We start from the raw sequence: 19,987 nt of genomic DNA on the forward strand, positions 1-19,987 counted from the left end.
AAAGAAACTGAGACGAGTAAATAAGAGTTAAAAGGAAGAACATAATATTATTATTATATGTAACCATGCCAATTCTCTCTACTTTTGAAAGTAAATATATAAATCTAATTACGCTGTTATGTAGAATTAGAAGATAATATAAAAAAAAACAAAAATCGCATACAGATTCACATATCCACAGACACGTTAAACCTATAACACCCATCTTTTCCCGTCGGGGGATAATCATTCTTTCATATTTCATCGAATGCAGAAAATTGCTATCGACAAATAACTTTAACTGGGACGCCCTCCAGCCCAACAACCTAAGACAGCTAGACGGTAGTGGCTGGATGAGAAAGGCCGAGGACCGAGTGTTGTGGCGCTCCGCGGGAGAGGCCTATGTCCAGCAGTGGACTAGTAAAATAAGCAAATATAAAAAACTTACCTGGACACTGTGGTGTATCGCGTGGTCTTAGGATTCCCGTCAGCACTCTCGACCGTCCTAATTTCTTCTTTCGATACTGGGGACAAAAAATAATGAGTGAAAATATGGACGATTAAACGAAAGATTAAATAAGAAATTAAAGTTTAAGATTGTTCTTTTAAAACAGCGCTAAACATTTTGTTTAACGTTTGTATCGTATTTGTGTGAAGACATTCCTGGGTATCTGTTATGCTGAACAAAATGGCAAAAGGCACCTTTTTACACTCACACTAATAAAAAATTGTAGAAAAGTGGATGCACCGATAAACTTTTCAAAGACCTTAAAGTACCTACTCGAGACATTTTGTAACTTCACAAAAATGCAGCGAATAAACTTTTTAGGTACTTATTCTTTTTCATGTTCCAAAGTGTTTTTGTAGGTTTATAAATATAACAAATCTTATCTTAAATCGCAAAGCAAGTTTGTATAAAAGCGAAGGAAATATCACAGTCCCGAGTGCTAAGCAGTAACCAAGTATTTCAGGAAATCTCCTATCCCCTTTTATGTATGAAGTATGAAAGCTTTATAAAATATTTCTGAACAGTTTGGTCTACAGTTGGGTGCCGCCCACACTCATGTTCTATTGAAGCAGATTTAATACGCTTAAGATAAGCGTCCACCTGTCGCATCGTACGCAACGGACGTATCGCATTCAGTGTTATTTGTATAGAAATTCACACAAGTGCGTCCACTTCAACGGCATTGCCGACGTTTCTCCATACATTTATGAAAATTCGTTTGATTGATACATAACCGAAAGGTGAACACTTACAATTAGGTTGCCTGTCCACCAGAGATGTATTAGACAGACACCACACAAATATACGTACAGATTATAACACTCCAATTAAATAGAAAGTTAACTTCCGGAAAAAGTCTACAAAAACACGAAAACAGCTTTAAACAAAACGCGTTCGCTAAACAAATTGAATAAGCCAACGTCGGGACTCGAACTGTGAACTTCTTAAAGTCGACTTGGCTCTTTGATACAGGGTGTTATGATACTAATCCCTCACAAGTTGCGAGAGTTGGCAACGCGAGTTGCAAGTTGAAGAGTTGGCAATTTGTCCCTGCGAGATTAAAGATTCTCATGCCAATTTCTTGGTTGCTGCTACGGTCGGGATGTCAGTTTGTATTTGTGATAGTTTAAGCTATGTGTCATAGCATGAAAGGAGCCTTTCTGAATTAAATATAAACTGTACCTTATACTTACTCATTTTGCAGCCGCTACATGGGTTCGTTATCGACGACGATAAACTCGTTTAAGCCGTGTCTATGGTGAATCGCGATAGAGTCATGTTTATCTATGTCGATAACGGACCCGTGAAGCGTCAGCTTGTTGCAAGACAACTCTTGTTTGTTCGATTTAGTCACTAAAGAGTACCTAACTTTCCTGGATGGCTCTTATTGTTGGTATACCAAGAGGTAAAAGTGGGGTGCTATTTTTTAAGACACTCCATCTAGTTCATCATTTATCTAAGTTACTAAAGACGAACTTTAATCATGGCGCACAAATGACGGTTTTATCACTAAGAGAGATCTCTTCCAGACAACCTTTGGAAGAGGAGATGTAAGATACATACCTTGATCCCCCTTAATGAGCTGGCTGCCCTTGTGCCACAGCAGCTGGGCGTACTCTCACTAGATGGCGCTGCCGGATGCATTCTACATCGCGGTATGGTTGTGTTTACCAGCCACCGTATATAAATTCCTTTCATATCACCATTAATAAGAGACCATAGAGACCAACCTCGAATTGCCTCGAATCTCGATCTCCTATAATCAAAAGCGCAGAAATGGCGTTCTTATCGCTAAGAGCAGTCTCTTCAGAGTATTCCAGACAACCCTTACATGGAATGGATGCGGTCTCTTCCAGACAACCTTTGGAAGAGGAGTTGTAGGATACATACCTCGGTCTCCCTTAATCAGCTGGCTGCCCTTATGCCACAGCAGCTGGGCGGGCGGGCGCGCGTCTCTCACGCGGCACTCGAGGGCCACGTCGGCGCCCTGCCTCACCTCTAGCCGGCTCACTAGATGGCGCTGCCGGATGCATTCTACATCGCGGTATGGTTGTGTTTACCAGCCACCGTATATAAATTCCTTTCATATCACCATTAATAAGAGACCATAGAGACCAACCTCGAATTGCCTCGAATCTCGATCTCCTATAATCAAAAGCGCAGAAATGGCGTTCTTATCGCTAAGAGCAGTCTCTTCAGAGTATTCCAGACAACCCTTACATGGAATGGATGCGGTCTCTTCCAGACAACCTTTGGAAGAGGAGTTGTAGGATACATACCTCGGTCTCCCTTAATCAGCTGGCTGCCCTTATGCCACAGCAGCTGGGCGGGCGGGCGCGCGTCTCTCACGCGGCACTCGAGGGCCACGTCGGCGCCCTGCCTCACCTCTAGCCGGCTCACTAGATGGCGCTGCCGGATGCATTCTACATCGCGGTATGGTTGTGTTTACCAGCCACCGTATATAACATACTTTAATATCTCCAATAATGAGAAACCACCCTCGAACGAATCTCGGTCCATAGACTAATATTGTGTGTGTCTCGGTCTCCTATAATCAAAGCGCAGAAATGGCGTTCTTATCGCTAAGAGCAATCTCTTTCAGAGTATTCCAGACAACTCTTGGATGGATGCGGTCTCTTCCAGAAAACCTTTGGATGGACAAAATAAACATGTAGGATACATACCTCGATCCCCCTTAATGAGCTGGCTGCCCTTGTGCCACAGCAGCTGGGCGGGCGGGCGCGCGTCCCGCACGCGGCACTCGAGGGCCACGTCGGCGCCCTGCCTCACCTCCAGCCGGGAGCCGGAGTAGTCTCACTAGATGGCGCTGCCGGATGCATTCTACATCGCGGTATGGTTGTGTTTAACTACCACCATATATAACTCCCTTTCATATCACCATTAATGAGAGACCATAGAGACCAACCTCGAATTGCCTCGAATTGCCTCAAATCTCGATCTCCTATAATCAAAAGCGCAGAAATGGCGTTCTTATCGCTGAGAGCACTCTCTATCAGAGTATTCCGGACAATCCTTGGATGGATGCGGTCTCTTCCAGACAACCTTTGGAAGATGAGAAGTAGGATACATACCTCGATCTCATTTATCGCTGCCAGCGGTCTCTTCCAGACAACCTTTAGAAGAGGAGACATAGGATACATACCTCGGTCTCCCTTAATCAGCTGGCTGCCCTTATGCCACAGCAGCTGGGCGGGCGGGCGCGCGTCTCTCACGCGGCACTCGAGGGCCACGTCAGCACCCTGCCTCACCTCCAGACGGGAGCCGCAGTAGCCTCACTAGATGGCGCTGCCGGATGCATTCTACATCGCGGTATGGTTGTGTTTACTAGCCACCGTATATAACTTCCTTTAATATCTCCATTAATCAAAGGGCAGAAATGGCGTTCTGACTTATCGCTAACAGTAATCTCTTTCAGAGCATTCCAGACAACCCTTGGATGGATGCGGTCTCTTCCAGATAGCCTTTAGAAGAGATGTAGGATACATACCTCGATCTCCCTTAATGAGCTGGCTGCCCTTATGCCACAGGAGCTGGGCGGGCGGGCGCGCGTCCCGCACGCGGCACTCGAGGGCCACGTCGGCGCCCTGCCTCACCTCCAGGCGGGAGCCGGGCGGGTGCCCCAGGATCTCCACGGAGGTTGGCGGCGCTGGGGAGAGAAGAGGGGGGGTTAGTTTTGTAGGAACATTAAAAGAAAACAGTAATAGATTTGTGGAAAGTCGAAAACAAAAGAATATACATATATTATGTCGCAGTCGGATCGTAGAATCCGCCGTATTACATTACGGCTGGCCGCATTACAACACAGGGCCGCTTTGTAATTCAGCGGATCAACGTTTATAGAGAGACATAATAAATATATAGCATAGCGTCAACAAAGCTCAGCAGGTGATATAGACAGTAAGGTCAATAGCTTAGAGGTGAGCAAACATTGACTGTCAAAAGGTCATAGGTTTATAAAAACGATATTATGATATACAGTGACATAGAAAGCCGACCCAGGCCTTTTCTCTTGAGTAAATCTAGCTAAGCAGGAACTTAAGTCCTACTTAACGACAATCACAGAACTAATACTGAAGTTGTGTTTAACTTTCTTACTTCTATGTATAGTTTTCAGAGACGACGGAATCCAAATAACAGACCCCAGACAGCTTTTATCTGACCATCGAATATACCCTTAATTTTAGTAAATAATAATAATTAACTAAAATCAAGCCCCAAATAATGTTACGTAATTAAAGATCGCCGTGTACAACTAGGTAACCAGTGATAATATATTGGTCAATAGTAAATCAGCCCTACACCTAACAGTTAGGATTAACTAAATTGGAGCTATGTATGGTCTTCCGGTTTCAACCACCATAATAACCTCTATATATGTACGTTATACCTAGATCTAGGTTTAGGTATATAGCCTAGACATGCTAACTAATCTGGCCAGGATTAGAAACGATTATATTGCCCGGTGTAAGATACAAATTGGCTATCGCTATTCGCCGATAACTAAATTGAACGATTTCAACTAATTTTGGTGTGGGAATAAATTTTCAGCAAGCGAAAAGGTTAAGATATCGTTCTCTCGTTCCATTGGTCATGTATTCAAACCATGATAGGTAGGTATAATAAGTACAATAACACTATGTGCTTTTAAAGTGACAGAAAACAGCGTGAGCCAACCTGAGAATCGAGAAAGGGTTTAATAAGCTGAAAGGGCCCACCCTGTATATTATGTGTACCCTAAATGCAGTGTACTGAGTCACAAGTAACGATCACGTTTGAACACCTTATTGCATACACATAGAAACATACAAAATAGGGACATAGATCATTACAGTTAACAGTCTATGTAGGTACACAAAGGCGGACACATCGCCTTAATGCGATTTATCCCAGTCAACCTTTATGCTGAGGAACTATAAATAAACAACTCTTATAAGTATATAAATGTAAGACATATTCTTAAATTCACAAATTCTTTATGATATGCATGCAAAAATATGGTTATCATTAATGATAGGAACTATTGATAAAACCAATCCCATTTCTTATGCAAAGAGCCGAAGCCAACCAATTAAAACATCCTTCGAACTGGAAAACTCAAGACAAGAGATTTCCACAACCATTAACCCTGAAGCGCCGAAGTTATTATTCCGAGGCTCGGGGCGAGAAAAAAACCTCAGGAATCGGAATAAGGAGATAAACTATTCGCAAAGTTCGTCGTCGAAGAGTTGTCGATGCGAGGAACCGACACGACAAGTTTTGACAACCGTTTATACTCTCGTAACTTTTGTTGACGGCGAAGACTAGACCAATAACTCGTAGATAAAATGATTGAAAAGACGTAAAGCTACGTACAGACCGGCCCAACGAACGCCCAACGAAAATACAGGGCAGATTGCAGCAACGAAACCCGTTCGTTGGCGTTCGTTTGGCCGGTCTGTACGCGGCTTAAGAAGAAGGAGAGTATTTTACAAGATAAATATCCTAACCAACGCAACTATAAAAATCCCTGACATAAAGTGGTATAACCTTTAACTGGTAGAAAATGCTGCTAGCATTAAGTTCGCCTTTGTACCAATTTACTTTGTGCAATAAAGAATTTAATAATAACTTTTTAACGGCTCGGCCGATTTTGATAAAATATAATGGCTAAGAACACTCGGGGTTTCATTACCAATGAAAAAAACAAATCGAAAATCGGTACAGCCTTCTGAGAGCTACTTCAAGTTCAACTTAGAACACCTCCCTTTTTCGTCGGGGGTTAAAAACAGTCAGTAGTAAGTGAGGTAATGCATACCAAATATTCGTATCTTTATGAAACACACGCGCTATAGTGCTAACTTAACGCCGCGCCATAAGACTTTTAAAAGTTGTCCATACCTCGATATAGTTTGACGAGCGAGCTCTGAGATGCGGAAGTTTTCGGAACTAAAGAATAGTTTTCAAGAGTAACTGGCCTTTAGTGCTTTAGCGAGAGTAAAAATTCCGCGCTTTAATGGTTTAATCTTTATTCTCTATGTAAACAATATAAATTAACATGTACCTAACTTTGATGTTAAACATTATTTGGATTTTTATATTTACGTTTAAGTTTGTAAACTGTACAATGAGGTAGACTTACTGATGAAAGTAAGTAATTTCTTGCATACACAAATAAATCAAAATAAATTTAACCTATTATAAAAGCTTATGATGTTAAATAAATGCGGAATAATTATAATAGACTGTATTTTTATACCGAAACTAAAAAAACAGCTTCAAATCAAACAGAACTCCATCAAAAATATCTCCCAAATTACATTTCCCATAGCCGCACAGCAAAAAGTTTTAAATTAAAAACATGCAAACTACACAGGGCAAAAATCTAGCCCGAGCTAGTAAGCTAGCCACAGCATTTGATTACCAAAGCTGCGAAACTTTAAACAAAGCTAAATTGGAGATGCCAAAGAGAGGGAGCCACTGTGTCCAGAGAATACGGAGGAGGCTGCTTTACTAAAGCTCCTCTACTGAGGGCCCTAGGGCAGTAAAGTAGCGACAGTTGTAAAGCTTCATAGGAATAAAAAATATTCAGATGAATTTGGCTGTACTACACCACAGTAGCAATGAAAAAAATCCTGTGAAATTAAGAGCTGGTGGAACTTTTTAATGAATTACATAACTAGCTTTACATTTAGGTATCAACTGTATTTTAAAGAATATAAAGTATCTTATTTTTATTTGTAAGTTTTGTTTCTATTTGAATACTTATATAAATTATTTAAACTAAGTGTTTTGCATACAATAATCTATTCGATTTCACTCAAAATATATAGGTATGCAATAATACCTACTACAAAAAGAAATACCATCACCGTAAAACCTAACCAAGTCTGCAGTCACCGCACTGCCCATATTCCACTCTAACCTAACACGTAAAGCTACATACCTCACCCCCGCTAACCCTGCGCAGAGGGGGGGGACTACAAGTGAACATTAGTAGAGACTGGTAAAGGGTAAGGCTTTGTTGCCCTTTCCTGAAAGAGATCTTGTCGGATGGGTGTTTTTTTTTTGTTATGTTGATGTAGCATTTTTTGCTAGTTTTTTTGTTGTTGCGTTAAGTAAATTTGTGTTCTAATCTTGATAATTTATTATTTACTTTATTAGATCTATAAGATAGTCTGCTCAGTCAGAAACTCACATTATTATAATACTTAATTTATATGTTTCTAGATTAATTTTGGATTTTTTTAAATTTAGTTTTGTTGTTATTGTGCCTCTATGTATGCTAAGGTAAGGTTTTACTGTAAAGCTTTATTAGTGTGATAATCAATAAATAAAGCATAATGATGGCAATAATCCTTCAGTCTTACAAAATAGAGGTAGATAAGTTCTTCCTATAAAATAGAGTATAGAGGTAGGTAAGTTCTTCCTATGACATTGTTTTCTTGTTCCTACTATAATGCATTGCTAACATAATAAACTTAATTTTTAATTGTAAATAGGTATCCATAAAATAATGTGTTGAAATCCAAATTCAAAGCTAACAGAAATGACTTGAAGCAATTTAGACCAATTTTCGACGGCAGCGCCGTCAAACTCAGCCAATAAATCTTAGTCAGCCTGCACCGCTATAGTTTAAACAGCGAAGCCCAACTTCTGTACAAGTTGAATTTACAATGAAACTAATATGAAAATTTCATTTTAAAGCCGCCATATTGTCAGGTGCAAGGAATAGTTCAAGTTGTACAGATTTAATTTGAACCTCGGAATAACGAGTCAGTGTTTATCTTTAAATACCGTGTCAGATCTTGAAACTATCTGCGCTACCACAAAAAACTTGCGTTTGACAGCGCTAAACATCTGTTGAATAGTGTCTAAAATTTTTGTGGTAAGGCCCTATGTGTTTTAATTCAGTGAGAAAAATGTAGGATTTTGACATATTACTAGTCTCTTGGCCGAATATTGACCGCGACCGCGAGATCATTAAGATTATCTTGCATCATTCAATTGTGATCGAAAAGACACGAGATTTACAAAGATCCAATTGTTTCACATATCCAAACGACAACATAGATCATCTAACTAAACTATCCACCTTTGATTCTACTAGCAAATTGCTTAAATAAATATCTACTAGGAATGGCATCATTTTGACGAACGAAAGAAGCAATTGGCTTCAAATTCAATGTTTCATTATGAATTTGACTCAAATATCTTAACGTTTTATTAGGAAGCTGACACAAATATCTTCATGCGATCGTCAAAAACACTTCTCAATACAACTCCTGACAGCACACCAACTAGATATCCTAACAAAAGTCTAAGCCCACGAGTGGAATTCACAATTTATACCCACTCCGATAATATTCAATTCAGAAACAAGACAAAGCACTAACGGTCTTATTCACTCGCCGGCTCGGTCGCCATATTGGGAAACTTTAGAATCACACGTCAAACATTGACACTAGCGCCGCCGCCGCCGCTCGACTAACTTTAGTCGTACTATACTCAGCTAGACCAAGTTTGCACACACACAATAGCGGTGTATGTATAAATTTTGCATTTTCGTTCTTAAATAAATCCCCCTTTGCTTAAATATACTCGGGAAGTAGTTACGGTTTGGATAATTAGATATGCGATAAATTTATAACAGGTGGAGATTGGTTTGAGCAATAAATCAATTTTATTTCTATTTTTGGATAAAGGTTATGTTTAAGTTCTCATAGGGAGTTTTTTAAGGTAACGCGAAGCGAAATGGGCGGAAAAGCTAATAAAATATAAACCCCATCTAAATCTGCCCTGATTGGGTAATTTATACTAATGAATGACCTGTAAAGTGAGAATTAAACTTTAGATAGAAAACGCTTAACCTTTGAAGAGGTCTATTTTGAACTTTACACAGAGATTTGTTTTCCATTTTAGAAAACAAGCAAATCTATGAACTTAATATTAATCGAATTTCCAATAATGGTAGTAAAATGAACTGAAGTTGATTGTACAAAATATTTTATACAAAACACGCAAATAGGTACGACCTTTCTCAGGCGTATCAAATTTGTCCCCGAGACAAATCGACTTTAGGGCTGTGTCTCTTTTACATTAAATTTATAGGTACTATTTAAACATACCTAGGTACTTCAAATTTCCAAATAACATTGATAAAAACAGCATAAAAAACAGCCTTATTTCGTAAAGCAATCACTACCAAACAACATTTAGAGACCTAAAATAAGAATTTATATACAGTAAACCTCGGTTTTTGATCCGTGGCCAATTTTAACCATTAGACAAATTACTTGTCATGCATGACAGCCGCATACAAATTTTGTTGGTTTTTAACTAATGGTAGCCATTTTTGACCAATGGTAGAGTTAACTAGGGATCATAAAAATGGTCCTAAATATGTACCTACAATCCACGAAAAGCAAAAGGTACATAGGATCTATGTAGCTCGCTGGGCTGACGACCTTATACAAGTAGCCGGTAGTGGCTGGATGAGGAAGGCCGAGGACAGAGTGTTGTGGCGCTCCTTGTGAGGCCTACGTCCAGTGGCAAGCATTATTAAAGTGCAGTGCAGTATAATAACGTTTTCACGGGAAAACCACTGAACCATTTTTTATAATTTTTCGTTTACAAGATGCTGACATCCTGGATAATCACATAGACTACTTTTAATCACTGAATTTCACGGAAAAACTTTTTAGTTAAATCAAAGATCGTATCAAGTGCTGGTTTTTAATTAAAAAAATGTATATGAAACTCATACATAATACAGAATTCTAATATAAGAATAAGTAATTACTCATCTAGTGTTCTAGACTCGTGCCCGACAGTAATAGATGTCTGTTAACTAACTTAGAGCGTTCTAGCAGTCTAGATGTCTAGAAATTAGCTAGAAATCTAATTAATTCCTAGTCCGCAGTTATGGGAAGTCCTGTGTTTATCGTTTTGTGGTTGTGTTCATTATATTAAGTGTTATATTATGTGTGTGATTTTAATGTTATATTTTTTATTATAGAACAAAGAACTCCTATACATTTATGAGAAAGAAGTATTTAAGTTTTGGTGTAATTATATCACGTCGAAAATCTATATTGAAACAAAGTATTTTTATTTATTATTTATTTATTTAATCCTTTATTGCACCAATATAAAATAAGTGTTCAAAGGGTGGACTTAATGCTACAAGCATTTTATGAGACCAAATAAAAAAATATTACAAACGTAACTATTAAAAAGACACATAATAAAATTCTAAAAATGCAAAATTTAACACTCTATTTGTATCAGCTACGAATGCCTACGAAAACCGTATAGAGAATTACTTAAGAGCTACGCACGCTACGCTCTCTCGTGCGAAATAGTATTTATAAAATGTTTTTCTCATTTTCAACGAACAAAGGACTTTTCCATGGCATTTTAATAGAAATGCGACTAGCAAATGCATTTTACACCTTTATGTCTTTAATGCAGTTAGTACCTACCTAGAATACCTGACTAGTCTATATTATATTAGTACAGTCAGCAAGAAGTGTAAAGCAACTTAGAAAAGTTGCTTTACACTTCTTAGCCTTGTCAAATTCAGAATTTCTCATTGATTAATGATTTGTTACTTTGGAAAGGTATCAAAATATACAGTGTGATTGGAAAGTCGATGTATTCCTTTTAATGGGTTATAGACGAAGGCATTTCCAGTCGATTGAACCCTATAATGCATTATCCTAAAGTCAACCATTTCTGAGTTATTTAAGTTTTAAGGTTTTTTGGGATTTTGCCAATATTTATGTTTAAAAGCAAAATATTTAAAAAACTAACAATTTTTTAAATACTTTTTTGATCAGTGACACCTTAGTCAACTAATTATAATAATTAAATGCGCAATATTCAACTTAATTTAGACACGGTGCTTCAAAATAGTTAAAACATTAAGAAAATTTTACAAAAATGCTAAATAAAAAAAGTATTTTATCTGAAAAAAATTCAGGCACTACATCATTACCTCTATTCTCTCTCTCTCTCTCTCTCAGCCTTCTGTAGTCCACTGTTGGACATAGGCCTCTCCTAACGATCGCCACCCCAAACGGTCACCCGCCATCTGCATCCAGCGGCTTCCCGCTACCTTCCGCAGATCATCAGACCAACGGGTTGGGGGGCGACCGACACGCCGTTTGCCGACACGGGGTCTCCACTCCAGAACCTTTCTACTCCAGCGGTCGTCGGCTCTGCGGGCTACGTGGCCAGCCCATTGCCACTTCAGCGTGCTAATCCTTTTGGCTATGTCGGTAACTTTAGTTCTCCTGCGGATTTCTTCATTACGAATCCTATCTCGCAGGGACACGCCTAACATAGCCCTTTCCATAGCACGCTGAGCAACTCTGAGCTTGTGGATAAGCCCTTTGGTGAAGCACCACGTCTCGGCTCCGTAAGTCATCACTGGCAACACGCACTGATTGAAAACTTTTGTTTTCAGACACTGAGGTATGTTTTCAGTGAAGATGTGTCGTAACTTCCCGAACGCTGCCCATCCGAGTTGGATTCTACGAGCTACCTCTTTATCGAAGTTGGATTTACCTAATCGGATCACTTGTCCTAGGTAGGGATACTGATCGACAACTTCGATGGTGACACCTCCTACAGTTACGGGCGATGATGAAACATGTTCGTTCGACATGACCTTTGTCTTGTCCATGTTCATTTTCAGCCCAACTTGTTTAGGGGCATCATTGAGGTCTGTGAGCATTTCGCCTAACTCCTCCAGCGTTTCCGCCATAATAACTATGTCATCAGCAAATCGTAGATGAGAGATATATTCGCCATTGACGTTAATGCCCAGTCTTTTCCACTCTACAAGCTTAAAAACATCTTCCAGTGCACAGGTGAACAGTTTCGGAGAAATAACATCTCCCTGTCTCACGCCCCTTTGCAACTGGATCGGTTTTGTGCTATGTTCGTGTAATCGAACTGACATTGTGGCAGCATTGTACATACATCTCAACACCTCGATATAGCGATAGTCTATATGGCACCGCTGAAGGGATTGAAGCATCGCCCAGAGCTCAATAGAATCAAAGGCTTTCTCATAGTCCACAAACGCTAGACATAAAGGTAGATTATACTCCTCGGTCTTCTGTATAACCTGCCGAAGCGTGTGTATATGATCTATGGTACTATAGCCTTTTCGGAACCCGGCTTGTTCGGGTGGCTGGAAGTCGTCGAGTCTTTGCTCGAGACGATTCGTAATAACTCTCGAAAACAGCTTGTACACATGGCTCAGAAGTGCAATGGGTCTATAATTCTTCAATAGGGCTTTGTTGCCTTTTTTGAAGAACAAAGTCACTACACTTCTGCTCCATGCCTCCGGGCTTGTGCCTTCGAGTATGACGGAATTAAACAGCCTCCGAAGTGCTATTAAAATCGGTCTACCGCCGGCTTTCAGAAGTTCTGTCGTTATTCCATCATCTCCCGGAGCTTTGTTGTTTTTTAGCTGTTTGAGAGCTATACTAATCTCGTCTAGACTGACGTCCGGAATATCTTCGGTATAGTGTCGGGTGAGTGGCGCTCGGCTGTCGTGAGCACCGCTGGTAATAGGGTTTTGTGTTGTGGTGTATAACTGTCCGTAGAATCTCTCAATTTCTCCCAGAATTTCGGGCACTGATGAAACGGTGTTGCCAGTGTCGGTCTTCAGTTGGGTCAACAGAGTCTGCCGAACAGGTCGATCTCTAGCAAAGACTTTGGAGCCCTTGTTTTGCTCTATTGCGTCTTGAATGCGCTTGCAATTGTAGCGTCTCATATCGCAACGTCTTGCTTTGGCGATCTGTCTGTTTAGACGTCTGTACTCGACCATATCAACTGAAGACTGCAACCTCATTTCTCTCCGTTCTCTTATGAGACTCAGAGTCCCATCTGAGAGTTTTTGAGGTCCTCGGTTGGTTCGGGACGAAAAATATTTCGATCCTACCTCTCGGACAGTTTCCACAAACCTATTATTTAAATCGTCAACTGTAACGCAATTCTCTAAACATATCAGGCGGTCGCAAAGCTCAGACTGAAAGCTTTACCTCTATTAATTAGAGTAAATTATCAAGAAAAGTAATCGTTGACAACCCCGCCCTGCGTTGCAACAGGACGCGGCAAATCTCGCAATATTGTCGATGAATTGAAGCCAACTTCAGTTCTTGTTGCTGGTGGCGATGGCGATCAAATGTCCATTGTCTTGTATAGCCTGCCACGCGGATAACTGACCGCTAGTTATTCTATTTATGTTTAGCCAATTTGATTAAATATGGCTAAGAATATTCGGAATAACATCCTAACTAATATTATAAATGCGAAAGTAAGATCTGAATGAAATTTGCTATACATATGGTCTAGACTCTGAGAAAGAACATAGGCTACTTTTTTATCCCGGAATTCCCACGGGAAAACTTTTTAAGCTCGCGGGAACAGCTATTACCTATAAAAATGGTTTAGCCGTTTGGGAGCTACTCTATCACAGACGGATACACAAACACATTAAACTGATGAAATCCCTCTTTTTACGGGGGTTAAAAACATTTCATATCAGTACTGGTCGGGAATCGATCACAGAACCTTTGGCTTTTCGATCGGTGTATTAATCTTTACACCGTCCACTCATCTATACTTATGCCTTTATTATAATTTACATACATTATAATTTACATTCATAACCAAACAGTATAATAAATAGGTAAAGTTTCTGATAGGTAATATTACAAACTTTGGATTTCCTGAAAGTTTCAGCGGCTTTCATGGTTACCCTTCCCGTGTTGAATCGATAATACGTATTATTTTCCTCATATTTTTACCGCCGTCGAAAAAAAAACTTATAAGTTTGGAGTCAATGTTTCTGTAGGTATCTTGAGGCTTTGTCTGTTAAGGAAATTTCGGTATTATTTGTGCCTGTATGTTAGGAGTTTATCTTGCAAATTTGTATATTATGGATGTATTTCGGAATATAACCTACAAAATAACTTTTTGTCATCAATGGTACCAACTTTGTAGCCTAGCTTAGTATAGCCATAATTTCTATTAAGCTTATTCTATTTTAAAATAAATCTCAAACCATACATAAATAATAAAGGCCAAGTTATAAACTGTAAAGACTATAGATTCGATATCCATTCTGACAAACACAGATAATATGTAATCATATCAAACTTACAACAACCTTTTCCTACATTCAGGGTTAAAAAAACCTGACCAAACTTCTCATGAAAACAGCGACTTCAATTTTCGCTACCCAAGTGCCCTTTCTATTATACCCATCTATTGTAGATGTTCCCTACACGGACCCAAAATCAATTACACGCCGTATTCCCTTCCTGTAGGGTGCACTATCGCATAGCTTGTAGCTAGACAAAAGGTGCTATAATATTTTGCATGTACATGTATTGTATAGGTGTGTCTCCTTTGCATATGGTAAGGTCTATGTGTGCGTAAGCTGGAGACTGGGAAACGGTAGAAATTTGCTTAGCAAAGGCTAGGCTACTGGTGTTTAGAGGAAGGTTTGTTAACTGACAGTCGAAAACGGGGAGTATTATAAGTTTGTCGTGGCTGAGCGGCATGCTATATATCGATATTGTGGGTGTGCGTGAAAAAATATAGATTTTTAAAGATATTCAGTGGGAATTCCCAGGAAGTTCTCGTTCGGAATTATAAATAACACACACACACACACACACACACTCACGCTTTGTACTAATGTACTACCTTGCGTATAAATAAATAAATAAAAATTCCAAGATACAAGCCTATGTTGCGTGTCAGCTTACTACCTGCAAAGTCTCATAATAACGGCGTCAGCTATGCCGATGAAGTGTACGCACTTGAGTGAATTTGCTTAAGTGTACGTAATTGCGTCCGTTGCGTGTGATGCCGAAAGGTGGACTTTATCATCATCATCATCATCATCATTAGCCTATAGCAGTCCACTGCTAGACGTAGGCCTCTCCCAAAGCATGCCATTGGATGCGATCTTTAGCTTTCCGCATCCAATCATGGTGGACGCTTACCTTAAGAAAGATAATAATAATTATATTACTGGACATACGCCTCTCCCTTCCTCATCCACGTTTAACCTTTGCCTTCAAAGATTACTTGATAGTAATTATTTCTATAAATATCCATCATCAGGAAAATTCGTAGAAATGTTTGATACAAAATCAATATGACTATTAATTTGTTGCTACGAAATTGTAAGGTAATAAAGCGGATATTTCCCGACAAGCGAATAAATATAAATAATTAATATGTGGGGACATCTCACATATGCTCATCACACAAATGTTTGCCCTGGGCGGGATTCGAACCCGCGGCCCCCAGCTTCGGAAGCATCTTCACTACCGCCTTAGCTACAGTGCCGTCGAATCTTCGGACATACTCATAACATGTAAACATGCAATCAGATCACTCTCCATTTTTATACGAATTATAGACTCACGAGCAATGAAAAAGTTCCAGTGACAATAGCTAAATTACTCCTAACCTAAACGGAAAAGGCTAGCTTAATGACTGTATATTTGTGTAAAACCTTTGAAATAATATTAGGTATATTAAAGCAGGTCTGATCTAGACTTGTCTAAGCATTTTCATCAAATCTATAACGACCCACGGGAGACAACAGTATCACAGAACGTTGTCTACATAATATATTTACAAACGTACATATCTCCAATTTTACAAACAATTCCCTAAATCCCTAATTGAACTAAGTATATTCCTCGCTTAAAACACATTCTCAGGCGAATTTTGTCCCGGAATTCCCACGGGTTTAAAAGGCCACTGCATATCACAAACCGCTTTTGTTTAAACTCGGTTTAAGCAAGTCAGTGCCACCGTCAAGTTTATGAGACCCGCATTGTCTTATCTCCAAAGTTGGAGGATGAAGTTTAAAATCTAAGTCTCGTTGCGAGAGGTGCGACCGGACTGAGACGAATGGGGAAACTGATTTGGGGAATAGTGTAGCAATAAACCTAACCAACGTTAAAAAAACACCGACGTTCAACACTAAAAGTAGCATATGTTTTAAACTGCTAAGGCGATTTTGATAAAAGCTAAGGCTAAAGCACTCAAGGTAACATAACCTATAACAAAAAAAAGATTGCGTTTTGTCTGTAATGTGGGTTTGCAAGGACATTATTACAAGGAGTCATTTTATTTTTGTCAAAATGCTGTATTTTTTTTTTGCTTCAGTGAACATAGCTCCGCCACTAAGCCGCACTAGGCCAGCGTGGTGGACTAGGCCTTAAAATCTTCCTTCATTGGAAGGAGACCCGTGCCCCAGCAGTGGGGACGTGATGGGTCGTGATGATGAACATAGCTCGACGGTCGAATGGCGTAGTGGTTAGTGGCCCTGACTGCTATGCCGAAGGTCCCGGGGTCGATTCCCGGCTGGGGCAGATATTTGTTTAAAGACAGATATTTGTACTCAGGTCTTGGGTGTTGATATTTATATTTAATATGTGTATCAATCTATGTATTTGTGTAGATATATCAGCTGTTCGATACACATAACACAGGCTCTGCCTAGCTTGGGGTGTGCGTGTGTGAGATGTCCCTGCATGTTATTATTATTAGCTCTATCCAGTCTGTGACAACCCCTAAACAACCCTTTTCCGTGAATGCAATAATATTGTTCGCTTTAATTATGTGACAAACTTAGACTGGGCGATAAAAGATTTAGGACATATCCCCATTTTGTCTCGGCCTGTTTTATAGGGTGTGTGAGACAAAGGGGTCAAATTCTTTAGACCTTAGTGCTACTATTATAAATAAAGTTTGCTTTTCATTGAACATAAACTGCCTGACTTACCCCCCTAACTGTCAAAGAACAATTTGTTCCTTTATAGAGAGAGACAAAACAGTTAAATAGCTAAAATGTCCTGTAACTTTTCAATGAATAAGGGGGTTAGCCTATAGGCTAGGTAACAGATAAAGCTTCAATTACGCCATTATAAGTATACTGTGAACGGCTGAGCCTATTTTGGTGAGAAAACAAGTGATATCCAGAACAAAACATATCCTATTCTATTCTATTCTCTGTGGGGGTTACAGTACCTACACCTGGCTCTCTCGAATGGAACCTTTGTGCATATCCCCAAGGTCTAAACTGCCTTCCTAAGCTTGGACCATTTTCACATATCTAGATGTGCTAAATCTAGATATGCAGGTTTCCTCACGATGTATTCCTTCACCGTACGAGCGATGGTATACATTGTACTTAAATTCAGAAAAACACTCATTGGTACATGTCAGCGCCGGGATTCGAACCCGCATCTCTGGCGTGAGAAGCGGGCGCTTACCCGACTGAGCTACCACCGCTCTGTATATACCTCATATCCTATTCGATTACAGAAGCAATAATTACAAATAACTATTCCATGACAGAAGATTATTACAATAAAAAAACACTATATTTAAAACGCAATGCAACAGTAGAAAAGCCATCAGAGTGAAAACGTTCAAACCAGCAAAATGAAATATTTACTTAGCGTCGAAACAAAATTATATTTGAGGCCAAAGTTTCGTGGGCATAGCCGAGCATATTTAGCTAAGACTTTCTGAGCTCTGTTTCGTATAAATTACAATATGTATATTCGAGTAGTCAGAGGTGACTATCTTAGTAGTAGTAGACCTTTCTGCAGTTTTTTCCTTCGTCGGGATTACAAATGTAAAGAAACGTCTTCACAAAATAACACCCCACTTCTCAATACTCAATCTTTTATTGCATTCATAAGTAAATATTGCAGGTGTTCTTCTACCATTGAACTCTTATTTTGAATTAGTTTGGTTTGAAGATTTCTCATCTTTTTCATTGGTAAGTAGGTACAATGGTTATCATTAGGTTGAACTTACTTTGATTTGAAATCAAACTAAATGCGGTTTTTTTTTGCTTAGTTTTTTTTTATGTGACACTACATCTTGTTTGCATATTGTTAATTTAAAAACAAATCTCAAATTGTAACTTTGACGAATCCCGCCATAGTATCCACGCTGCGGCACTACGGGTCTGCGGCTTCGGCGCGCGGCCAATTATATTTTAAGGTTAATTAGCGAAATGGTCGATGGTAGTGCAGTTCGTTAATATTAAAACTCAACTTGGGTTTCTTGGCAGGAGAAATCCTCCAGTGAAATTAGAAATAAGGGGAGTTTTTGTTTTACATTAATTTTATATTTTATCAGGTGCCTCGGGGGTGCGTTGGGGGAATATTGAGGAAAACGCATTAAGAGAAGGTACAGGGTGATGTTTTATCTGTGATCTCGTCTACGTGTCTCTGAATGACACAGGATCCTGTACGAATGGGAAGGGGTGTTTTTTTTGTATTGTTGTTTGTAAAAACAAATATTTATAGGTACAGGATTTTACAGAGGTTTATTCGGCTGATCATTCTAAACTTTAGATGAGAAAGTATTTTTTTGGCTTTCCTAAAATTGTATTTGTAAAATATTTTTTTAAAATCAACATGTACCTATTATCATCACATCATCACGACCCATCACGGCCCCACTGCTGGGGCACGGGTCTGCTTCCAATGAAAAAAGGGTTCCTATTATGAAAAGCATAAAATCCTAACTAATATTATAAATGCGAAAGTAACTGTGTCTGCCTGTCTGTCTGTCTGTCTGTTTGTTACTCTTTCACGCCAAAACTTCTGAACGGATTTGAATGAAATTTGGTATACATATGGTCTAGACCCTGAGAAAGAACATAGGCTACTTTTTATCCCGGAATTCCCACGGGAAAACTTTTTAAGTCGAAGCGAAGCTCGCAGGAACAGCTATCTGTTATAAAATTGAAACAATTGCTTTAAAACAAACACGGAAACATAAAGCTAAGTACAACAGGAAAAAAGAACCAACACACATTTTCGTAATATTTTTCACGCTAAAAAACGCTTTTACGTTATAAAGGTAAATTCGGAATTGAATTGTGCGAAAAACCAATTATTACTAAACAAAGTAGATTATTGCTGAGGTTCATTGTGTAATGTTTATGAAAAAATGAACGTTTTTATGAACAAAAGATGGGCTTTATATAAAACTAGCTGTTCCTGCGAGCTTCGCTTCGCATTTAAAAGTTTTCCTGTGGGAATTCCGGGATAGCCTATGTTCTTTCCCAGGGTCTAGACAATATGTATACCAAATTTCATTCAAATCCGCTGAATAGTTTTGGCGTGAAAGAGTAACAGACAGACATACAGACACAGTTACTTTCGCATTTATAATATTAGTTAAGATTCTGTGGAACAGAAGTTAACGATAACCAACCTAACCAAAAATTTGCGTAGACAAACCAAATAAATATATTAAAAACCCCTGAACAGTTGTAGGAAATACGTCTGTTAACTTTTAAAACGCACACAAAACTGAAACTTATAACTGCATTCATTTTGTTATAGATTTAAAAAAAGGCAAAAAAGTAACGGAAATCGATTCAACTATTTAGGAGCTAGGCTACCAGTCTATCACAGACAGATACACAAA

The 19,987-nt window shown here is 39.1% G+C and overlaps 1 protein-coding gene across 1 annotated transcript in view; it reads right to left on the reverse strand.

Annotated features, from left to right (window-relative positions):
- Positions 1–19,987, reverse strand: part of LOC105393095 (nephrin) — a 134,888-nt gene that overhangs the window by 36,669 nt on the left and 78,232 nt on the right. The window contains exons 6-7 of the mRNA XM_048632169.1: positions 3,996–4,154; positions 428–503 (exon numbers count right to left, since the gene is read on the reverse strand). Of these exons, the coding sequence (XP_048488126.1) occupies positions 428–503; positions 3,996–4,154 (235 nt within the window). The remainder of the gene's footprint in view (positions 1–427; positions 504–3,995; positions 4,155–19,987) is intronic.

This window comes from Plutella xylostella, chromosome 31, assembly GCF_932276165.1.
Source record: "Plutella xylostella chromosome 31, ilPluXylo3.1, whole genome shotgun sequence".
Classification (NCBI taxonomy): domain Eukaryota; kingdom Metazoa; phylum Arthropoda; class Insecta; order Lepidoptera; family Plutellidae; genus Plutella; species Plutella xylostella.